The sequence below is a fragment of the Numida meleagris genome, chromosome 5 (genome assembly GCF_002078875.1).
Source record: "Numida meleagris isolate 19003 breed g44 Domestic line chromosome 5, NumMel1.0, whole genome shotgun sequence".
NCBI classification, from domain to species: Eukaryota; Metazoa; Chordata; class Aves; order Galliformes; family Numididae; genus Numida; species Numida meleagris.
In genome coordinates this window covers 65,383,691-65,407,409 of record NC_034413.1, presented here as the reverse complement: position 1 = coordinate 65,407,409, position 23,719 = coordinate 65,383,691, and the positions used below count along the sequence as shown (strand labels likewise).

Here is a 23,719-nt window from a genome sequence, read left to right as displayed (position 1 = left end):
TGTAAAACAAACAACTCAAGGCAGGAAATGAAGAACACTAATCGATACCACAAGAGGGATTAGTTAGTCAAATGTGTGAGTTCAAAGCTGCAACTAAAATCAGGACTGCCAACTCCCTCTTCTTTTCCTGCATAAAATGAACTAGCTATGGCCATAGGATTCTACAGCTGCTTGCAACTTTGACAGTAGGCATTCTGAAAGCTGGCACCTGCAGCCAGCCCCAGCCTCAAAACTGCAGCACTGAGTTAAGAACCCAGCTGCAGGGAAACACCTGGATTTGCTCTTACGCTCATTCTCCTGAAATGACCAGAGCTACTTTGGGTTTTAGCTAACTAATAATAGAGATCAGGAGCAGCAGGAAGAGAGGAAATTAACCTATCAGGCTAAGACAGAACAAAAACACACTTCGGTTCAGCTTCTGAGCCGAATCCATCGTGTTACCAGCAGCGTGCCTGCCACACCAGCTCAGCCTGACACTTCACCTCAAGCCACAAGGTGCCAGATGGCACAGCAGGGCAAACGGGGGCCAAACCCATCCGCTGCCCAGCCCCAGCGCTGTGGTCTAGAGCAGCACGCCTCTGCTGTGGCGTGATAGACTTCGGTTCTGTATGTGTCTGCTAGAGGTGCTGAGCCCCGTCAGGACAGTAGCGGTTTTGTGAAAAACTTATTGCTTCGGCTGTTACTCGCCTTGGGGGCGGCGCGCAAAAGTTTTCTCGGTCCCTAGCAGCTTGACATACACCGCAGCTCCTCAGCCACGCTGAGGTAACTCGCACCGCCCACAAGGAGCCCAGAGCTTCCGACGGCTGCGGCTCAAGTCTCGCGACAATCTCGCTGACCGCGCGAAGCACGCGCCACGTTCTCGCGAGAACTAAGCGCGCGGAAGCGGCGTGGTGCCGAACCGAGGCGGGCTGGGCCGTGAGGCACCGCTGCAGGATGCCGAGCGCCGCGGGTCGCGGCCAGGGCAAGGACCGCCGCCCGGACAACGAAGAGCAGACGGCGGCCGACGTGGGTCTCCGTTGGGAGCGAAGGGGGGAAGGGGCGAGCGTGGCGTCGAGTTCCCCAGTCCCCTCAGGGAGAAGGGACCGTGCCCGGTCCAGCGCGGGTCGGAGCTGGCCGCGGGGCCGGGGGCGGTGTCCTATGGGGTGGGCAGGTCGGGCCGGAACGAGGGGCCCGGGAGCAGAGCTGCCGCTTATTTATTCTCCTCTCCCCCCTCCCCCTCACCGGGCCCTGTCAGTTGGTGCTTGGCTGGAGAACCTTGCCCCTTTCCCGTCACAGAGCGTGTCCTGAGCCCGCGGGACGCGGGTCTTTTGTGTGTCGCCGAGAAGCAGCGCAGGAGCGCCCTGCCCGTGTGCCCCTTCCCCAGGGCGGTCACCCGCAGACACGGCCGGGCTGCTTGCTGGAAGCAGGCCTCTGCTGCAGGGCCTCACTGGCTCCTGCTGGCGTGGCAGGAGGTTGTGCCTGAAGGTCTCAGATCAGTGCTGAAAAGCTACGGGGCCTTATTTCTTCAAGAATAAAGATGATAATTATGAAAATCGGTTCATTTCGTTATAAAGTCAGTCATGCTTTCTTTTGGAAGGGTAAACATGCATCAGCAACAAGGAATTCTCATAGGTGGCTTATGTAAAAAATTTATACACGGACCACGGTTAATAAAAAGTAAAGTATCCAGGACCCTCTAGCTAAAGTATTTAGAATGAACTTATGTTCATTTATTGGATAGAATAAAATAAATGAGTGGTTTTTTAAGTTTGGAAGTGTGTGGGCTTAGCTGGGAAGCTATACGTGGAATTGAGATCTTTTTAATGAATAGACCCCACCCCAGTGTCTTATATAACATTGTTAGTGGTCTGTCAAGCTTGCTTCTGCTGTCATAATGGCAGTCTGCTGGTTTTACTTGTGTGCCTGAATATTGGAAGGAAGTACTCAGCAGTGGATCTGCTTCTGTGGGACTTCAGTATATTTTCAGGAGTAGGCTCTTCTTCATAGAAGGCATTTGTACTAACTTCCTTGTAGCAAATAGTGATCCTAATGTGCGTTTCCTCTTGGAATGTTTTCTTATGATGTTAATTTCACTTGTGCATCTTTAAGATTACATCATCCCTGAAACACAACTTCTTGACTTTAATATTTTAGCTAATTGTTTTGTATTACTTCCATTAACTAATGGTCTTGTTCATCCTTTTGTGTGTGCTTCTTTGATATATGTTTCTTACCTTTTCTTAGGATTATGCGAAAGAAAGATATGGAGTGTCATCAATGATACAATCTCAAGAAAAACCAGGTCAGTCTGAAAAAAAAAAATTTTTTTTAAAAAGAAGGTGGCAGAAAAGTTACCTGCTAGATATGTTAAATACTTGTTTGAAAAATCATTTACCAAACTTTCTCATTCAGATCCTGCTGTTATTCTTTCCCTTTGTTTGAATACACTTGGCACTTGTGAGGCTGTGTTTGGAGTGCTGTGTCCAGATTTGAGCTCCTCCAGTACAAGGAGGATGCTAATGTGTTGGAGTCAGTCCAGTGGAGTGCTGCCAGACTGGTCAAGGGACTGGAGCGCAGGATCTGTGAGGAGAGATTGAAGGAACAGGGTTTGTTCAGCCTGGAAAGGAGGCAGCTGAGTGGTGGTGATCTTGTTACTAGCTGAAGCTGCTTCATGGGAGAATGTAGAGAAGGTAAAGCCAGACTCGAAATTGTGTGGCATTTGGACTGGAGGTCATGGTCACAAGTTGGAACACAGAAAGCTCTGATAAGACAGAAGAAAAAAATACCATGATAATGGTTGGATATCAGAGCTGGATCTAGAGAGAGTAAGGAATCACAGTTTGGACTATGCCCTACACAGCCTGTCAGTTTTTCTCTGTTACTGCAGGTTTGACTTTCTTGTATTAAATTATTATGGGTTTTTTTAATAATATACCAAGTCCTAGAGATGTCAGGGTTGTTTGTTTCTTAGAATAAGTTCTGCTATGGCTTGCTGCAACAGCTCATTCTGAGTAGATATATTAATATTTATGGGCTGTATTGTTATTCATACCACTGTGAATTCAGGGAGTCTTCATTTCAGACTGATACTGAATTGGGATTCAGAAAGACTTGTCAGCTAGAGAACAATGTCCCAGGTCAACATCCCAAGAAACATTAATCTTCACCTTATTCAGTTCATGAAACAGTAATGAGGAAAGGTAACAGACTGGCTTATGGTAACTTTTTTGTAGTGGAATGTGAAAAAGGAACATCTTCTATAACTAGGTGATTTTTTTTCTCCTCTGCATGGTTGTTTTTGTTGACCTTCCTTCTTAGGAAGAGAAACCCAGAATGTAGGAAAGAGAAGGCACAAAAGCAATCACAGGTTGAAAACAACCAAAGAGAAACAGTATGCAGTATTGTAGCAGAGCAAGAAAATGATTAGAGACTGTATTAACAGTCATTATTGAGTAACATATGCATTAATCATCAGAGAAAGGGAACTAAATTTGAAATTTTGTCACAGTGTTAGCCTGCTTAACTGCTGGCTGCTGTCATCTTCTGGTAGTCCATTTTGAGATGTTTAATTCCTAGTAAGTTGTTCAGCCAGCTTAGCAAAATGAAAGAAGTTGGCTGGGGTCTAACAAGTGCTGGAAGAAGCAGGAGCACAACCATCCATACTGAGTGTGCTTAGATAGCACTGCAGTCACAACACAAAGTGTGAAGACAAGGAAAAGGTAACTTCTCAAAGTTAGCAGTGCAGTTTAATTGGTAAGATGCTGACTGTAAGCTGAAGTTCTGATGGATTTCCTCATCCTGCACCCTTCTGCAATGGTGTTTGGCTCACTAGAGTTTCCGTGAGCTTTGTCCCTGGTGCCAGTTTCACACCCTGTATCAGCAACTCTGCGTGAGCCCCAGACTGGCCAACTCGGTTGAAGGAACGAATCCTCCTTTCGTGGAGGAAGTCTTCCCTTGTCAACTGTCTCACATTCAAAAGAAACATTCAAAAATGCTCCGCAGAAAAAAAATCGTATTGAGGAGGCAAATGGTGAAAGCTACGGCAAATAATATGAAAAGGGCAGAGTGCTGTAATTAGGCTTGTTGTCTCCTCAATCCTCATTTAATAAAACAATTCTCAGCCAATGCATGGACAGGATTGAATAGGCTTTCCGTTGGGCATAAAATAAAAGCTACATTCCATTTCTTTAGAAGATGGTTACCCTGAACACCAAATAAGGTAATGATAAAAAACAAAATGCCTGTGATACAAATCAGCCCAGTGCCTTCCTCAAAGTTGATGCTCTTACCCTTAAAGATTCAGGGGCTCCTGCCAGGGGGAGTTCTCACCACAGCATTCATGGGAGGGTGTAGTCATCAGTCACTTTGTAAGGGCTAAGTTTATTGTCATTTCACTGTTCTCATACGTTCTTGTTTCTCTCCAGGCAAAATAAAACTTTTTTCACATACAGAGTTTTTGCAAAGATGATCCACCCTGCACTACTGATCTCACACACATCTGTGCCTTCATTCTTGGCCCACTTCTGAGGTTGACTGCCCCACCTATGTGGTGTTCTTACTTCCCATTACATCATGTCTTTACAGTTCTTCTTGCCTTCTTGAGGCTATGACTGCTTGTAAAACTCCATTTGCCTTTCTCTTTTGTCCATTCAGCCCCACTGGTTTCATTTCCCCTCTCTCAAAGCTGCTTTCATCTTAACCTGCTTTTGGCATTTTTAATTAAACTTATCTTCCGCTTCTTTTATTCAAAATTACCCAATTGGAATTTATGCTGGACTGCAGAAATACTGATCATACCTTTCAAAATTCTGTGATGTAACTTAGATGAATTTAGAAAAAAGACTGGTAAGACAGGCGGGGAATGTGTATGTGTAAAAGTGATTTTGATGTGCACAATCCTTATAAGTTTTTGGATTTTTATTTTCCCGTGAAAATGTTAGTGCTCAGAAAAAAAACAGTCAGTTAGATGTTAAACATGATTTAATATGGCAATGAAGGTGATATGGCATGAATATTGAATAGAGGCTGGACATGTTTGGTTTGATCTTTGATATCTCTGTTCCCTTGTCTTCATTTCAACTGGAGCACAATTTAAAAATATTTTTTATTTTTACAATATTTAATTATCTGTAAATGTTTATGTGTAAAGAAGGGGCAAGAAAATGTAAATATATCTTGCATTTGTGAAAGAACAAGTAGGCAGTAGTCTAAAGAGTATGGTGGGAGAACCTCAAAGGTGAGAACAGGAAGCTTCATTTTTATTAAGGAAAAGATAAAAAAGAAACTGAAAAGAGTTCCCTGTGCAATTAATGGAACGTGAGAGCATGGAGGGAAGGTAGGAGCTACAGTATGTTGGCTGGACAAGGCAAAATGAGTTAGAAACAATTGTGTACACTAACCAGCATAGACAGTACCACAAACTACCAGCATCTCAGAAATAAGAGGAAGGACGAAGAGATTTGGGACAGATAGGGAAATATTTTTCTGTAGGGAAGCAAGATGATGCAAAAGTTGCTTTGTCTGTTGCTGAAAAAAAAATCACTTTGTTATGTCTCTTTTTGGATGTTGTTTTGTTAGCCTTTTTATGAAAGATGAAATTGTTTTCAGTTCATATCATATAAAAATTTTTGAATGAAAATTGTCTTGATTAGTCTTGATGAAATGTGGACGATTACGTATCCACAAAGTATATTTTTTAATGTTTATAATGCAGGTGGTTCCTGAAACAATAGGGAGTAACACCTCGTTCTGCCTTTATGCTTCTGCCTGAGAAATGTTTCGGGTTTCTAGTAATGCAGTTTTAAGTTGACTGAGGTAATTTTAACTGTCTACGTATTGAACTCTTGGAAGTACTAAAACTGTATTGTCTTGGGCATGAGCTAAAAAAAAAAAAACATTTAAACACCACTGCCCCGCTTCGTATTTGCAGAGTGCAGAATACTAGTCCAGTGCAGAATAATAGGATTGCAGGGCAAGCTGTGACTGGAATGCAGGGACAGAAGGAGCGAGTTCAGAACAGCAGATGGTAAGCTGAGGCAGGCAAACTTGGAAGTACAGTTGGGAAGAAGAGAAGTCTGTAGAGTGGAAGTGTCTTAGTAAATTTAGTGTTATTTAGCAACAATGGAGAAGTCTGGGGTGGAAGGTAGGTTGAATTGGTTTTTCTCTTGAGAAAGTTAAAAACATTGCTTATTACACCAAAAAAAATCTGCGTACAAGCTGTAAATGAAAAAGTGTAGTTAGAACTGTTGGGGTTCTACAACATGCTATAAATATATTCTCTGATTTGTAGATACTACAAGAAATATATTTTTTCAGTCTCAAATGTTTATTTGGCCAAAATGTAGGGAAATATACAATTAAATAAGTACCTTACAAGGAATAGTGGCATCTAGCCAGCATGTTGTCAGTTCATGCTGGTTGTGTATAATCTGTAAAGTCCTGATTTACTTACAAAGTATCTTCCATGATATTTTTTCTTTCCTTTATTATCCAAATTCTGCTTTTTCCTACCCATGCATGAAATGTTCTTTGCATTTGGAAAGCACATTAATTTGTATTTTTATTTTAAATTAGAATTTTACAGTGATATTCACCCTACTTATATGTATACAGAGAATAGTTATGCCTTCTCTGAGCCATTGCTTTGCTGCATTCAGCATACCAGCTTTCACACTTCATGGTGAAGTAAGGCAGGTATCCCTTAGCTAGCAGAAATCCAGACCTGTAAGTGCAACTAATACAGTGCAGCACAGTGAAGCCCCATCAGAAGTAGAGCAGTCATGCTGGGTTCTACCATCCATGAACTGCAACAAGTCTTGCTTTTCTTTTGGTGCAGTTTGCCCTGCTGTGTAGGTCAAACACTAAGCATGAACCAAGTTAAAACTACTTTATCAAGTACAGTTTGCAGAGAAAGAAGATGGAATCTGTGTTTTCAGTAAAAACTGTTATTACGCAATAGATACACAAAATAATAATTTGGATTTATTATAAATTTTAGTAGTGATGGAAGACGAATCTGGAATTTAAAGTGAAAAATATTTTCCTTACCCCCCCCCAGTTTTTTAATGTGTATTTTTTCTGTTACGCAGATCGTGTTTTAATTCGAATAAAAGACCTGACAGAGGAGAAGGCTGATGAGGTGGTTTGGGTTCGTGGCAGAGTTCACACAAGCAGAGCTAAAGGTGAGAGGCTTACAGGAATCGGATGTATATTTTCTCACTTTGTTAAAGCAACCTGAACATTTAATTAAACTTCATGATATTTCAGTGAAAGGAAGCAAAGCAATGACTGTCTGCTAATTATATCTTGCATACAAGAAAACTTTGCCATGTGGTTACTCAGTGTTTGCTTCAACTGGTTATTTTCTCTATTTTCCACCCACTTTTCCTAACCAGGAAAGAGGAAATCTTGTTTTCAGCTGAATGGGAAATGGAATATTACTATCACACTGTAGTGGAAATGATTTTTGTTTTTTAACACATTACAAAGTGGTATGTGGACAACTGTAAGTAACAGTAACTTCAAATACATATGTATAATTTTTCTGCTTTGGGTGTTACAGTTGCAAGATATGTGATTTTAATCCTCAGTAGGAATAAAAAAGAGTTACCAATTTTCAGAGAGCCATATTTATTCTGATGTGTACAAATTGTTTCACTATATGTTTTCTAATCCACATTAAAATTTCAGAATTTTTACTTCATTGCCAATGTCTGATTGTTTCAGCTTGGACTTTTTACTAAGAAACATCATCTTTCTTGAATACGAGAAAGGGAGAATCCTCTTGTAGGTTCTGAATGGCATGGGCTGTCATATTTCACTGTCTGACAGCCATGTTTCTTCCTGGAATCAGAAGTTCTCTCTGGAGATCAGTTTGCCATATGCAAACTTAAACAGGCTTTGGCCTTTTCAGTTGGTACTAGGAACTGACAACTGTTGTGCTGGCTTCAGTTCCGTTTGGCAGCTCGATAGGGAGATATAAATACACTGTCTTCCCAAGAATTGAAAGAAGAGAGCATAAAATTATCTTCACAAATGAAACATAACAGTAGTATTAACTGGAAATAATGCAAATTAGAGGTAAGATCCAGTACAGGCTATTGTCACAGATACCAGATTCATTTCTCTTTTTAAGGATTCATTTTCTTTTTAATTATATATAGAGATAAATAAATTCCCCTAAATTACTGTCTGTGCTGCTGTCAATTAAAATAAGGAACTATGTATAAATAGATGTTTCAATTTGTATTATAATCTTTATATTTAGGGGGACCTGTGTGATTTCCTCAGTAGTTCTGCAGTGTGGTATTACTTGGAAGTCATTCTTTGCCACGTACAGAAATTGTCCAAACCCAAAAGCTGTGGAATCCTCAGTCATTGCTTATATTCCACAACTTGGAGTTATTCAGACGAGGGACAAAAACTAATTTAAATGTTACTACTACTATATAACTCCGAGCATTCTCATGGCTTTTTCATTTGCAACAGGAGGAAAAGTTCAGACTGTTGACGGAATTTAGTGTGCTAAAGACAGATGCCTTTAAGTAGGCTTCTAAAACAAAATGGAAGGTTCCGTGGTTATTTATTACTTTCTCTATTTTATATAAGGTAACTTTCATGATATGTGTGTTTACTTTAGTCGGAATAACGTGCGGCATGACAACTTTTAAAGAAGCTGTTGCTTTTCACCCTTCACCTTTGACCTCAGGGTAGATGATAGTTTTTTATGAAATGATAACGTGTTTTTAAAACTTTTAAAACAACCTGAAGAATAAAAGCAAAGGAATTGATTCTGGGTACAAAGTGTTGTCAGTTTATTGCTTGTTCTTGTTCTTCCTTCTTGGACCGGCAGGACAGAACAATTCTGACATCCAGGGAATGCTGTTAGGGAATACTGTATGCTTGTTTACTTAAGCTTTGGGGGAAAGAATCTTAGAACAAAAGCAAATGTTTAAGCATAAGACGTAATGTTAGCCTTTCCCACACTCTGTGTGGCACTATTCCTACCGTTATGGAAAGGAAAATCTTGCAGGAAACAGGAAAATCTAGCACAAAAATAGCTTTATTTTTTCTTAGAAGATTGATTTTGACTTCTAAATAACCAACGTATCCTTAATTTAACCCTGTCTGGTTCTAACCAATAAACAGCAGCAAAAAAAGAATGTGAACAACTGTAGAAGCCAGCTGTCTCATATAGCAAGCCACTCATGGGGCCCGATGGAAATTAACTGAAGGATGTGTAAAGAATGGGGTGTTGGAAATTTCTGTGAGTTGTACAAAAAATAAAGTGCTTGGGGCCCCGTTTTTTTTTTTTTTGTGGTAGTTGATAGGTTATTTCTGGCCTTGTTTTAAAGCCATCCTAAGCTACTGATCACGTTTATCATTGAATAGCAGTTGGGAAGTCAGTCTGCATTCTGCCAGGCAGCTAGGACTTCTACGATAAGTTAGACCAGAACTTGGTTTTGTTTTATGGATGCAAAGCTTTTATTAAACATCAAAACAGTGCGTTGAAAAGAAGACTGCCACAAAGCGCAAAAGGACCACATTTATTTTCTTTGCTGGCAGATGTCTGTAACTAGCAGTGTATTCCTTTTGTATGATAAACAAATTTCTTTTTGCAGCTTATGCAAATTCCTTCCTGCATCCTTTCCTCTCAAGGTCTTGTGTCATTTGGTACTTGCAAGAAGGGAAATCTATTCCTGTTTGGTTTTCTGTGAATACTTGATGGGATTCTGTGCGACGTATTCTCTTATTTGTTCTGTGACTAAACGTTCTTAACTTAATTTTCTTTTGAAACTTTTCATCTCTTTAGTCTGTCTCCTATAGAACACAGCACTGGTTTATTTTATAGATGCCTTGAGTAGATTACTGGTAAATATGAGCAATTAAATGATAGGTGGTCTTATTCTTTTCACTGAAATGCCATGTGAAGATTTTGAAACACATAGACATCCCCAAATTTTACTTTTTTTTCCTCATTCTGATGCTTTTCCAGATCAAGAGGAGGGGAAGAAAGGAAGCATGTAATCATGAACTAGATTGGGTTATGGCTCATCTTTTTGATGCCTTATCTTGCACGCAGTGGGCTCTTCTGAGAGAATTTCTGTTCCCTCCCACAGTTTTTATCACTGTGATATTATAATTATTTCTATCAGTGAGGTTTGTTTGATCACTTAACTTCTGTGTGATTAGAAATTATTCTACAAAACATCCTTTTTTCTCATAGAAACGACTACCATTACTCATGAATCCTTCTGTGATGGAAATATCGATGAGATTTCTGGTCTTTGGGGTTAAGAACAACGGCCAGACTTGTTTCTGATTTGTACGATAGCAAGTTCTATCATTTATTTTACTAACTTCTTAATAAGTATTTATTAGTTAAGTGACATTATAGTAGTCTTCAGCTATGTATTTTTGTTTGAGTGCCTAATATTGCGTTGTGGAATTTCTGTTATATTTGGTTAAATTCTTTGTGTTGAAATCATGGAGAAAAAATGCTCATCTTTGAGGAAATACTTACAGACTTGTGCTTGCTGTAGTAAGAAATAAAGAAATATTAAATGTGGGATACACCTCGGTTACCCCAAACTTAGCGTATTCTGTCCTATGGAAAAGTTCTATACTTCATACATTAGTTTGTCAGCTTTCTGTATAAATGTGAAACACAGGCAGATACAGCACTTAAAGGCTGTATTTAATTTCTGAAGCCTGTAGTTTTCTAATTTAAATCTGTGACTTAATGCTTGCCTGTAGGAAATATGTAAATTCATCTCATATTAGCTTTTTTCTTAGATGTTGCAGGCTCTGGGATACGGAAATGGTTGTAGTCTGTTTTCTAGAAATATGGTATTAGTTTTATTGCATCTCCGAAATCACAATCGTAGAACGAAGTAAGATATTTAGAGTAATTATGTTAATTTTTAATGTTATTGTATAGCAGTTTTATGTGTTTGCTTTTATTCCTGACAGATTGTATGTCAAATGGTCTGCGTTTATCTTTGGTACTGTTCATGTGCAGCTATGTATCAGGAATTGTAATCTGCATATTTACGAATGGCAACTGCAGTTGGCTTTTTTGTATCAGCATTCACATTGGCTATTGGTTGCTTGTAATGTTTTATAGCGTAAGTCAACAGTAAATGGGAAGTAGCAGTCTATGACAGCTGCTGGCTTCTTCCTACTTTCACCATTTTAATGAAAATGTTATGACTTTATGAATCAGAACTTTGAATTGAAATGGTATTGATGCATTTTGTCACATGCTGGTATGACAATGAGTGTTTGTTCATACTCTCTCTGAGGAAGAAGCGTTTGAAATTACCATATTTCCTTAAATGTACGTTAAGCAATGAATGTTTATTAGAGATGTGAGCAGAAGTAGGAAATGATTGTAACTGTCACTTAAACAGATTTGAAGCTTTGTTGACTTGGAAATGCCAATTTTAAAAGTCAACAAAGTGCACTATATTCTCTGTAAATCACTATTAAATCTCATTAACTTCCTTTTCCCTAAGCTGTTCATGAATAAATTGCTCTTACAGAAATTTTTGCTTGGGTCTTTTAGATTCTTGTCATTTATCACAGTCAGTGCTCCTTTTGTTCCCCTTCATTCTGAATGTGCGGAGTATTATAGAACGACCATTGTTGGTGTAGTCCCTGTGGTGCAAAATCAAGCCTACTTCTCTCAGCAGCTTTGTCAAATGAACTCTACAGTTTTAATTTTAGAAGTGCCAAAGTACATTTAAGAAGAGGAGAAAAAACTTTTTTGAAAACAATGTAAACTCGACACAGTTGTGAGCAATGCAACAAGTTAAAGTACGATTTTCTTCTTACAATTGAAGAGCACTAGATATTTAAATAGTTACAAATTCTATTTTCTGTCTGGGTATTACTTATGTTGGAAGATGTGTTATTTTTAGAAAATGTTCATTCACAGGTTTCTAAACGTACACCAGACGTTGGATTTGTCTCAGGGTTTGGTGTGTGTGTACATGCAGAGCTTAGTCTAGATGTAGCTAGAGTGGGTGGGAGGAGTGAAAGAAACTTGTTAAAAGCTCAGCTTAATTGCAGAATTACATTTTCCTCATTTACAAAGACCTCGAGTAACTTGTCCTTAATACACCTGTGTTGTTTTCTTTTGTATTCAGGGAAGCAGTGTTTCTTAGTCCTGCGTCAGCAGCAGTTTAATATCCAGGCTCTTGTGGCTGTGGGACAGCATGCAAGCAAGCAGATGGTAAAGTTTGCTGCCAAGTAAGTAAGCAATTATATCCTGTTGTCAGAGTAAACAATGGTGGGAACCAGGACTCCCAAGGGTTGGGACCATTTTCACACATTAACATCAATGCTTCGTTTGTTTTAAAATGTAGTTATTTAAATTGTCAGTTCACTATTGCATTGAATACATTACACTGACAAAAGATAAAATAGAGAACAGGCTTGAAATTCATTCTGAACTGCTGAAGCAGCATTCTCTCGCCGTAGACAACCTACATTTACTTTCAGGCTGGCTAACAAAAAGTCTGGCAAGCTGAGCTTAGTAGGACACTTCATTTTGTGTGATGTTTGTGTGTCTCTGCACATGTTAAGGGTTTTTCTTCTACAAGACTGACAGTGTAGTAATATGTTCTATAGCTAGTGCAGATGCAAGGAAGCTCCATACCACAAGTGGCTGAGTGGTAGAGATGAATTGTTTCTGTGCACTGAATTAATCTTGTTTACATGCCTTCTTTTGGCACTAGAAAGTTGGTAGGGGTTAAGATACCTTTAAAAGTATTTTTATTTTATATTTAGATTTACCAATTCAGAAAAAACGTATTTGCAGCAATTTAAATTGAGTTAATTGGTTTGTTGCATTCTTAAAGATAAAAAGAAATTACCTGCCACTGCTTCTTACCTCAAGATTATGCTTTCAGGTTGTCCTGTATGAAGTATGTTTGCATGATGAGGGTGCTTTTATAATAGAACTTTTTAGTCATGTGTAATTACTTGTTCACAAATAGAAATGTGAATCAGTTCGCTGCAGTAGTATGTTGAACATGCGGCACTTGAGTTGCTTCTGTGTAGTCCTTGGCACTACTCTCATGCTTGGGAAGGGAGCCTCTGCTAATTAGCTGCAGAAGTGCTGCAGCCTTCAACCTTCAATATGTCAGGGGAGGAGGGATTCATTATAGTACAGACTTCCAGAGGCCAAGTTAAGAAGGTTAGGATAATGCTTCTGCTGATGGGCTTCGAGGCAATGGGAGAACAGGACCAGCAGTGTTCATTATTTGGTGGTGCTTAGTGTTGGCAGTGCAAGTGCAAAGCATGCTGTTTACAGGTGTTTATGAGCCAAAATGAAGTGTTCTGTTTTTTCGTAAAATAGTTTGTTCTCTCCGGCACTTAGAATCTTTGAAAAGAATTGAGTGCACAGTTTCTCCACTCCCCACTTCCTCTCCCTGTATGTAACCTACTAAGAGTCTGCCTGTGCTCCACAAACTGCGCTACAGGGCAGCGAAACAGCTCTTACAGTTGTGGTGCTCGCTCTCCTGTTCTCCAGTTTTCTCAAACATCTCTATTTTTCAGTTTTCTTCATGTTTCTTTGCTCCATGACTGAATTTCTTATGTTTCTGTTTCATGATCAGAAGAGATCAGTGATAGGAGCTTGCAAGAGGGAATGTCAGTCCTTACTCTTTTCTTCTCTGAACTGATTCTTCCACTTGTAAGCCTTCTGTGACCTTGGTTGCTTGGTTTTTTACTTCCCTTCTTTTTTTTTTTAAACTAGATTATTTTTCTGGCAGGCTAGTGATTTAAACTAGGCCATGGAGGTCCACAGCTAGCCAGAGGTGATATCTGCAAAGACTAGAGGGCAAAGCTAATAAAATACCTTTCAGCTGCAGTGAGCTGTTACATCAGATGGAATCTTATCCTTAATTTCTTTCCATTTCTCTGTCATCTCCCCACTTTTCTTGATGTGGCAGACCAAACTTCCTCTGACTAGCCAGGTTCATGTTTGTACGATGTTTGGTCTTCTCATCCTGTTCCCTTTCGTGGTAGTATTTGATGTTTTAATCCTGATATTGCGGACTGTCTAATTCATGGCATGCATGTTCTACTCATTGTTTGTGCTTCTGAAATGCTTAGATCTTGACAATAATGTGCTTTGAACTTTCCGTGCCATGGCCTTCCCGGGTTTTGTATTGAGCGTTACTTTTTTTTTTTTAACACTATTAGTGCAGTCATTCCTTCCCACCAACAAACCTTTTTTATTAATATCCTCCCACGCTCTCACTTTTTCCAGTGTTTTATCTTTTTCTCAATTCTGTCTGATGCCCTCCTTGCAGCTGCATCTTGTCCTTCAGAGGCTGCTCTTCGCTGACTTCCAAGTGCACTTGTGGTTACCACGTCAGTGCCACCTGAAGCACAATGACAGCGTGTGCCGTGTCTTCAGTCGCCTTCCCGCTCGTTCTCACGTGCTGTAGAACGATGCTGTTATTATTAGCAGATGAAGCTGATCTTCACTGTCTAAAAATAACTGCATTGTTTCTCTGCCTTTCTCAATTTCTTCATCTCCTCTTGTTTCCTACACATTACATGAGGAAATAAACGTTCATTAAAGAAAAGACTTAACTTTCATACCTTACATTTCATTCAGTTATAGGAACTAAACTTTTTCACTGGCATGAGATACTTTGTTTCACGTGGTGCTTTCTCATATTTAGATAGTGGTTATGGAATTTTCTTTCAAACAGCTTGTGAAGGTCTGGATTGTGAATTTTAAGGAAAAATTAAGATGGCATAAAGGCTGATTAAATCATGAACATGTTTTGTAGAATTTTCATAAATGATAAACCAGTTCCTCTTTTAGATACTGGCACCTGGAAATGGAGCTTTCACAACCTTCTGTGGTCTAGCAACAACATTGCATACTCAACTGTAATATTTATATACTGGCTTATCTCCATTATCCTAAGAATGTGAGTTCTTCTAGAGAAAGATGCTTCACGCTGGTTTACCACTGTTTTAAAGAGAGAATGAGTGTGAGGATGAAGAGCTTCTAGCTGAACATTAGTTCAGATTTTCTATATGTTCAAAATTAATATTCAGAAATGTGAGGAAATTAGCAATTTGGAATCATAGGTAACCAACTTAACAGGAGTTCATGCAGTTCTCTATCCTACTATGTTAGTAGGTTCTGAAAAAGGGTTTAAATGCCATTAATTTAATATATGCCAGTGATTAGATTATTCCTGGAATATTTTGTCTTCTTTGTGACAATATACATCAAATCAGAGAAGGCTGATGATGAAGTAGCACACTGAAATAATTTGTGGTCAGGTAAATCTGCCCTCCTGTCAGGATAAAGAAACCTGGCTGTTCTATCCAAGATAAATCAGTGTAAATCCCAGCCTGATAGTACCTGTGCATAAGGTCAACTATTTAAAAAGTGAACTTTTTTTTAAGTAAATTTAATTGCATCTGGTTTTCTCTTGCATTCACATAAACTACTATCAGGTATTATTTTATAGCAATTATTTATATTTTTAGATTTAATATAGTATTAATATTGTGATTTCTGCAGTCTGCTTACCTCAAACAGTCTTGGAGAAAAAAAGCAAGCAAGAAAATATCTGTAGAAGTATAGATGCTTTCACAAATTAAAACATTTTCTATTTAAAGGAAATAAATAATGAAGCTTCTTCCAATTCTTCAGGCTTTTGATCAAGCAAATATTGTGATTTACTAGAGAGGCCCACAAGGGGTTCAGCTTGCAACAGGAAAGTGTTGTCATACAAACCACAGTGATGCAACCCTGTGGTTGAAAGAGTCTTGGCTAATAGACGTGCATAGATGAGAGTGACGTAACACCTCTAGTGGACATTTTAATAATTATAGTCTTGATTTCTTTTTTTTTATTTGAATGAATGTTATAATATAAAGGAGCATTTTCTTGTGCAGAGGAAGTGTTTAGCTTTGGACATTATGAATCTATTACTAAAATAACTCCTTTAAGGATCAAACAATATAAAGATATAATCTGTCTTCTCCTTGCATTCCAATTTACTTTCAAGTCTTTCGTAATATTAATTGGAGATGGAAGTGATGGTTTCTTTGGCATGTTTTTCTGCTATTTGTTCATTTCTTCGGTTTTTATTCTCTTTTTTGTTACCACGGGGAATTTTGTTTAAAAAAAGAAAAAAAAAAATAGTGCTGCTACTGCGGGGAATGCTTTGAACATTATGCTGTAGTTACCACTATTTAATTAAAGCATCTTCTTTCTTGTTCTAATTTGAGCTGAAATTACCATTTGACTAATGTTCCTAGAATTACCTGTTGGAATCAAAGCAGTGTTTTCAGCTTTACATTGTTCATTTGATGAATGATGATGAGGGATTTCAGACTCTTCCAACACTAGGTCTTGCTGAGCTCAGTTCAGACAGAATTCAAAATGCAAGCTTTTGTTTGCATTGAAGTGATGCAAGTAAACTTGATTAGATCTGCAGTCTGAATGAAGCATGTTTTCTGTTCATGAGGTGAAAGTTTAGAGTAGATTATGAATGTTTGTAAACACTAAGATATGCATAGACAGAAGAAAACTTGGTGGTGCTACATGCGCCCAAACAGTTATATACAAATTTGTATGAAGGTATCTGTAGAGGTAGGAACTGAGCTGAAATACGTGAAATTATATTTAAAAAAAAGATTGACTAAGTGCTGTTACAATTTATGAAGTGTGCTCCAGATCAAGAAATGTACTGTTTCAGTTGCAATTCCAGTTCAGAGAGAGGGAAAAAAAAAGCCATATTTTATAACGGTTGCAAAGTTTTTAAGTTTTAGGCAAGTTTGCAAAGCAGTATTTGCAGTTATAGTGATGTAGAAGTTTCTTGCTGTATTTTTGATCTGATACAATTTTCCATATCTTGAATTCTGTGCGTGTTCTGATCAAAGATCTGCAGTGACTTCACTAGCACAGGTTCTCAGCTGTGGGATCAGTGGTCTGAGTCATACAGCACATTTACATATAGCTGTTATTTTATTTTTTTGCAGAGTGCAGAACTTGCTTCAATTTGTTTACAACACTTTTTTATTTGCAATTATTAGCGTGAGGGCTTTTATTCAGCAGATTCAGAACTTTGTATTTCAACCAGTACACTGCTGTTGGTGAGAAAAGAAGTGGGGGAAGTAGAAGAGAGCTGCTTGAGGGGAAAACATGTTAGTGCAGGAGCAAAACTTCGTTTGTTTTAAACACTGACTTATTTGAAAACTAGAGGGAATTTGTAGTTAGACCTAATGCTGTTTTAGCATGGTGTGTTCTCTGCCCTAGTCTTTTTAAGGAGTTTTAAAACAGAATCATTTGTAAGAGAATGTACTCTTTCTAAGCACTTAGCATCATTTCTCCATGTCTTCCTTGAATTTGTTGTCTCTTCTTTAATAACTGAGATGAATGGATTCTCATCCCTTACTAAACATGTTCTGATTTAAAGCCAACTATTGACCATTGTTTTGTTCATTATACTGGTTTGAGCAAGTGCAGCTCTTTTAAAAAACTTCCTACTCTGAAGTTTTATACATTATGACATTATCTTATGATCAAGCATATAAAGTACCATGGTCTGTATAACTTTTAGAGCAGCTGACAGGTTCTATCACCTCAAAGTACTGCCATCAAAGAAATAGTCTGATTAACTAAAATGCTGAAATTTGACGTTTCTTTCCAGTTACTTGTGATTCATTTCTAGTGACTCTTTGAAGTTTTGAGAATTCTGTCGCTTGAATTTCCAACTTTTACTTAAATGTCATTAGATTTTTTGAGATTTTGATAACTTTTATTCAAAAATTTTGTTGGATAACTTAAGTTTGAATTTACAAAATAAAGCAGTTTGTTCTGGGTCAAACCGAAGATCTGTTTAGCTTCTCTTATGGCTGGCATGGATGGTGGTGGTGAGGCCCTGGAACAGGCTGCCCAGTGAAGCTGCAAATGGCCCATCCCTGGTGGTGCCCAAGGCCAGATTGGATAGAGCCCTGGGCAGCCTGAGCTGGTGGGGGGCACCCAGCCCACAGCAGGGGGTTGGAACTTGGATGATCTTTAAGATCCCTTCCAACCCAATCTATTCCATGACTCTACGATGCATCAGGCGTAGTAGAAAACAGAATAAGCTAGTAGTCATACTCTGCAGCACTTAGCATTTTGCATCTCAGCTCCTTTTGGGTCACACCACAAAGGCATTGTCAGAGATGAAAGCCAAGTTTCTCTCATCAGCTGAAAAGATAGACTTCATTGTTTAGCTGGGTAAAAAAAAAAAAAGAAAGAAAGAAAAGTGAGAGAGAAACTAGTTCCAAACATAGATATTTCTAAAAAGAAGCCTTTCAATCCTAATGAGTTTCTCATGTGGTTTTACTGTAGCAGTACAAAAAGACTGTTAGGTTAGAATATCTAGATTTTACTCACAGCTCTTAGACTGACTCCGGGAAGTGCTTGATAAACTAATGAAGATGCAAGCGATTTGGACTGTAGTTACCGTTGTCAGTAGCTTGCACCTGCTTGCAACTCTGCCTTTCTCTGCTTTAACTGGGGATTAGTGCTCATGAGTTCCGTGCATTAAAACATTTATCTTACTACCTTCTAACTTAGCTTTATGGAAAAAGTTTGGGGTTTGTTGGTTTGAGGTTTGTTTGAGGAGCTTTACTAACTCAGAAGCTGACTTTGTAAACCTGAAGATTGCTAACTGCTGTTTGATCTACCTAAATCAGTAGTGGCCAGCTTGTCTAACAGTGTCCTTGCTTGTCTCTTACTGTTTGTGGTTGCATTATGGACCTACTGTTCTGCTTTTGAAGGGCTTACACGGTCAAGTGACGTACATAAAGTGCTTTCCAGTCATCTCAAGAATGCCTGAGAAGTGAAAGATAAAGTTAATTGTAACTTACTTTTCATAAAGAGGAAAGAAGTGTTTTCTGATATTTTGCCTTTTGTAAGCAGGCTGACAAAGAGACAGAGTGAAATTATGTCTCCAGTAGAGATGCAATTACATGAAGTGCTGGATTTAAAACCAGTAATTTTCCACAAGTACCTAAATGAAAATTGCTCACATGAATTATTTTTCATCTCTCACTCTTGAGACTTCTGTTATTGTTTGCTTGTAACACACATACTTTCTATCATACTGTTGGAAGATTTTCAAGATGTTATATAGTGATTTAATGTACTATTAATGACTGTTAGTGGAGAGCAGTTAAGTTGTCCTCTGTTTCAAAGAACTGACTTAGAAGCATCTTGCATCTTTCAGTAACAAGTCACGTAGTTTAAACAAGCTGAATCAGGTTTTTTTCGCCCTCCAGATCTAGGACTTCCTTTCAATTTGTTGTTCTGCTGTTCAAGACCCATCTTTCAGATAATTGCATCAACTGACACGTGCAAGAGTGTACATGGCCTAGAAAAAGAACTATGCGACTTGTCAGTTTATGTATACACACACAAAGAATGAGCAATTACTAAGCTTAATTATAATTCTTTCCCTTCTAAATCTTCCATCCCAGTCTGAATTTATTGTGGCTGGTGATGTTTTAGTGACATCCTTTATTTGTTCATTGATTATGTGTGATAAATATCTAAATTCTTAATTCTGTTTTATTGTTCCAGCAATCCATACAGTACATGTACATGCTAGTGCTAAGTACTGAATCTGGTGCAGTGTGCAATGAAATTTAGTAAGGCTACTATCTTTATTGACAGCATCAACAAAGAGAGCATTGTGGATGTAGAAGGCGTTGTGAGGAAAGCACATCAGAAAATCGGAGGTTGTACTCAGCAAGATGTTGAGCTGCATGTTCAAAGGGTAATTTTTTAAGCAAACTGAACACTCTCTGGGATTATCTGTCTCTTTAGTCTGTCTGTCTTTCTGCATATATAAACTTTGTAGTCTGGTACAAGAGAAATAAACTCCTTTAAACTACACATTTCTGTATACCTTTCATAAACATGAGACGTTCCTGTTTTTAAAATATTTGATTTTTAGTATTTCTTGATTTTAGCTGCCACTTAAAATACACTAGCAAGTAAATTAATCTCACTGGATCGATTTGGCTAGGAATGCTTGTAATTCTTAACTTCAGCAGGTACTGTAATAAGAAGTCAGCCTCTTCTTAGGTGGAAGTGGGAAGTTTCTTCATTGTTGGGAAGTTACAGTCTTCCCCGTAGTGAAATGGAATGGAGTGTATAACTCTCAGTTAAAGTAAAGCACTGACTTAAGATTTCAACAGCTTCCATATTGTTAAAATTTCCATAGCTTATGTTGTAGGGCTGGAGGAAGCGCAGCTTTATAATTTGGTTAACAGAATACATTTTTAAACCTTTGTTTGCTTGGAAAAGTTTTCAGCCACTGCACAAACTGTATGTGTACAATTCTGCTGAAACACAGTCATCTCAACAGTAAAGTGGCTATTATAGTTGTAGTGAGGTAAATCTTAGCTAACAGCATTGTGGAAAGTGTGCAGATTTTGAAGAAATATATGTGCAGATTGTCACACGCTTGATTTTTCTAAAAGAATGTGGAATTAACTGTAGCTGTGACTAGGCTTTAGAACAGGGTGTCTTGCATTTTCACTGTCTTTTATCTATCTCATAAATTCTTGGTCTGAAATAGCTTCTTCAGATTCAATCAGATGGTAAGTAAAACAGTACTTGAACAACAAAAAGAATGAGGTGCTCTTGCTGCAATCAGAACCTTAAAATGGTGAAATCTAGTAGTTTCAGACCTGGCATTCGTGCCAGTAGGCTTGTCCTTCAGGCAGCCTGCGCTTGTTCAGCTCAATGCTTTTCTACTTCCAAGGGGAAAAAAAAAATCTTCAAAAAAGGAAGTTGGAGTTAAGAGTTTCCAATATTATTGCGAGACTGCACCCAAGTGTATTGACTTTATGAAGAAAATCACAGTTTTCCAGCTAACAACCTATGCAAACACTGTTTCATGTTTATGCCAGAAATATCCTATTGTAAATCACACCTTCTTTTGAGCTGAGTCTCATGCTATTTTTGTTCCTGTCTCGCTTTCAGATCTATGTGATCAGTTTAGCTGAACCTCGGCTCCCTTTACAGCTGGATGATGCTGTTCGACCAGAAGTGGAAGGCGAGGAGGTGAAAACTTTGCATACTCAAATGTGTATTATTATATTTGTAATTGAAGAAAAGTATGAAAGTGTGTCAGCTTCCATCATGTAGTGATTCTGGTTTTTTGTTGTTTAGCTTCCATTATTATTCCATTATTAGCTTCCATTGTTGTGTTTATTTCCGTTATGTTTCTTCAGAACTGTATTAGAAATGTCTACAGATTTGATCTCTGCTGAACTGCAGCAGTAGGTCAGAACCAGAGGGCTTGTCATCTTCTGTGATCTCGACCCTCATAGCTGGTTTCTGCCTGTGACCGTGGAGAAGTTATAGCTTTAGCTTTGCTGTACTGGCAGTTGTATGTTCCACAGACTGATCTAGAAAATCTCCTGAATTTGGAAGCATCTCTTGGCCTTTAACCAAAGGACATTTTTCTCCAATACTTTTTTTTAGGTGTGTATATATTCATTATGTATTTTTGCACAACTGTTTAGGATGGAAGAGCTACTGTAAACCAAGATACAAGACTGGACAACAGAGTCATTGATCTGAGGGTAAGGAATATGATTCATTGCCTGCTCACTTGCATGTTTTGATTGTTCACTGTCCTAATCCATGAAACAATAAAAGCAGTGGATTTGGTGGAAGTGTTTTGCTGGCCAGAGGAAAGCTAAACAACATTTTTCAATTTGTGAGTGACATGAAAACAAAATGTAATCTACATATGAACATACTAACAGCAGAAAAAAAAAAAAGCTTTCATCTGATGTTCATCAGAGAACACATATTAGTAAATTAAGGTGAATGTTTAGGATTTGGCAAATGGCCGTGTGCATCTGTTTTTTTTTTTTCCAAAAATGAATGGTGACTGAATAAGGACAACTTATAGACAATATTTGTTCTCAAATATAGTATCTGGTACCCAGAGAGTGTTGTAAGAGCTCAGTTTAGAACTGTAAGATGAAAGTTTTGAATTTAACAATAAATATGTAATGACTTATCTTTAATCCTTTTGACATTATTTTCTCTTGTCTTTTCCTATATTTGATATAGGAATGGTATTTTAGTCAGTTTTTCATTGAATGAAGAGTATATTCGGCTCTTTTTTGGTGTATCTAGTCCTACCTTCGAAGTTATGATAATGATAGTTTCTCAGTAAGCCAAGCTATGGGTCTGGGAAGTTAAACAAAAAGATCATTTTTTAATTGGAAATTTTGGAAAAGTTCTGGCACAGAGATGCTTAAAGCATTTGATCTACTTATTTCAGCAATTAAAACTACTTGTGCAAATCATTTCATTTGGAGCAAAGATGTAATGGCTTTTCACTTGACCTTATCATATGTGATACTGTGCAGCTTCCATTTGTGATTACTTTTCAGGATACTCAGTATCTCATTATACTGGTCTCTTCATCTGTAACTTTAAGTTTTTGATGAAAAGAATTCTGTCCTAGTGAGAATTAAAGGATCGTCAACTTAGAGTAATGGTAAGGCAGTGTATTAAATTGAAGGGAGAACTCTGGACTGTTAGAAGTTCAAGTGTTGCTTGAACTTCTGATGATGCCAAAAAATACTTAACAGCACACTGGAGAAACTGAAGAAAATCATTTAAATGAATGAAATGTGTGTATAATAAGCTGGAAAGAGCTATGAACCCTGAACGGATGAGAGGAGTAATAGAAAAGGAAATAACAGTTAAAATACAACCTGAAAAGCATGAAAGTTTGGTTGACTGTAATTCAGGTGAGAACATCTGTGGAGTAAAACACGAGATGGTAAATAGTAAAGGGGAAAAACAAAACAAAACACAGGGCATGAAACAAAGAGATGGGCTAAAATTCTTATATCATAGAATCATATAGAATTATAGAGTGACTTGGATTAGAAGGGACCTCAAGGATCATCAGGTTCCAACCCTTCTGCCACATGCAGAGTTGCCAACTGCTAGGTCACATATTGGATCAAGTACTAGATAGGCCTGGACATATCCATTAGTCTAGCATGACTCTTCACATATGCATCTCTGCCAATGTAGTCGTAGAAAATAAGTTGTCACCAGTCTAGCTGGAGGGTACAACTGGTGAGCTAAGTGAATTCTGCTGCAACCTTTCCTAAATTATGCAACTGAATATGAGTATTGTGTGTTCCAACCATTGTCAGTGCATCCACCGTTCATTCAGCAGTGTTTGGCCTCTTGTTTTGAGTTCTGAACCTTAACTCTGTCTCTGTATAAGACAGACTACTGAACTGATGTGAAATGCAAACAGAGTAGTTCTAACGGAGTTGCTGTGATGACCTGTTCCCACTGGTATGGGAGGAAGTTCCAACCTCAGATACATGTACCATCATCTAGTTTGGGTTTTCTTAGTGCCCTGTTTTTTTAAGGAAGAAGGAGGTAATCGAGTATCAAAAGTAAAGATACTGATTTTTTTTTGAGAAAAATTTAACAAATGAAATGCATAGGCCTTGGCTAGACTCAGACTTATAAAAAATAATCCTTAATATGGAACTAAAATTAGGTTTGTCCATTTAAATAAAATCTTTAAAGTAGTTCAGTAGTGATTTAACGAACTTTACTGATTAACCAAGGTGTTCATTGGCTAGGGTGAAATCATGATAAACTGGAGCTGTGGAACTCAGTTCTTGCATGAATAAAAGAGGATGG

General features: G+C 38.2%; 1 protein-coding gene across 1 annotated transcript in view; it reads left to right on the top strand.

The window, feature by feature from the left end:
- The window catches only part of DARS (aspartyl-tRNA synthetase), a 37,106-nt gene continuing 14,143 nt past the window's right edge, over positions 757 to 23,719 (top strand). The window contains exons 1-7 of the mRNA XM_021398600.1: positions 757 to 1,005; positions 2,224 to 2,281; positions 7,068 to 7,160; positions 12,129 to 12,231; positions 19,688 to 19,790; positions 21,005 to 21,085; positions 21,550 to 21,609. Of these exons, the coding sequence (XP_021254275.1) occupies positions 934 to 1,005; positions 2,224 to 2,281; positions 7,068 to 7,160; positions 12,129 to 12,231; positions 19,688 to 19,790; positions 21,005 to 21,085; positions 21,550 to 21,609 (570 nt within the window). The 5' untranslated portion in view covers positions 757 to 933. The remainder of the gene's footprint in view (positions 1,006 to 2,223; positions 2,282 to 7,067; positions 7,161 to 12,128; positions 12,232 to 19,687; positions 19,791 to 21,004; positions 21,086 to 21,549; positions 21,610 to 23,719) is intronic.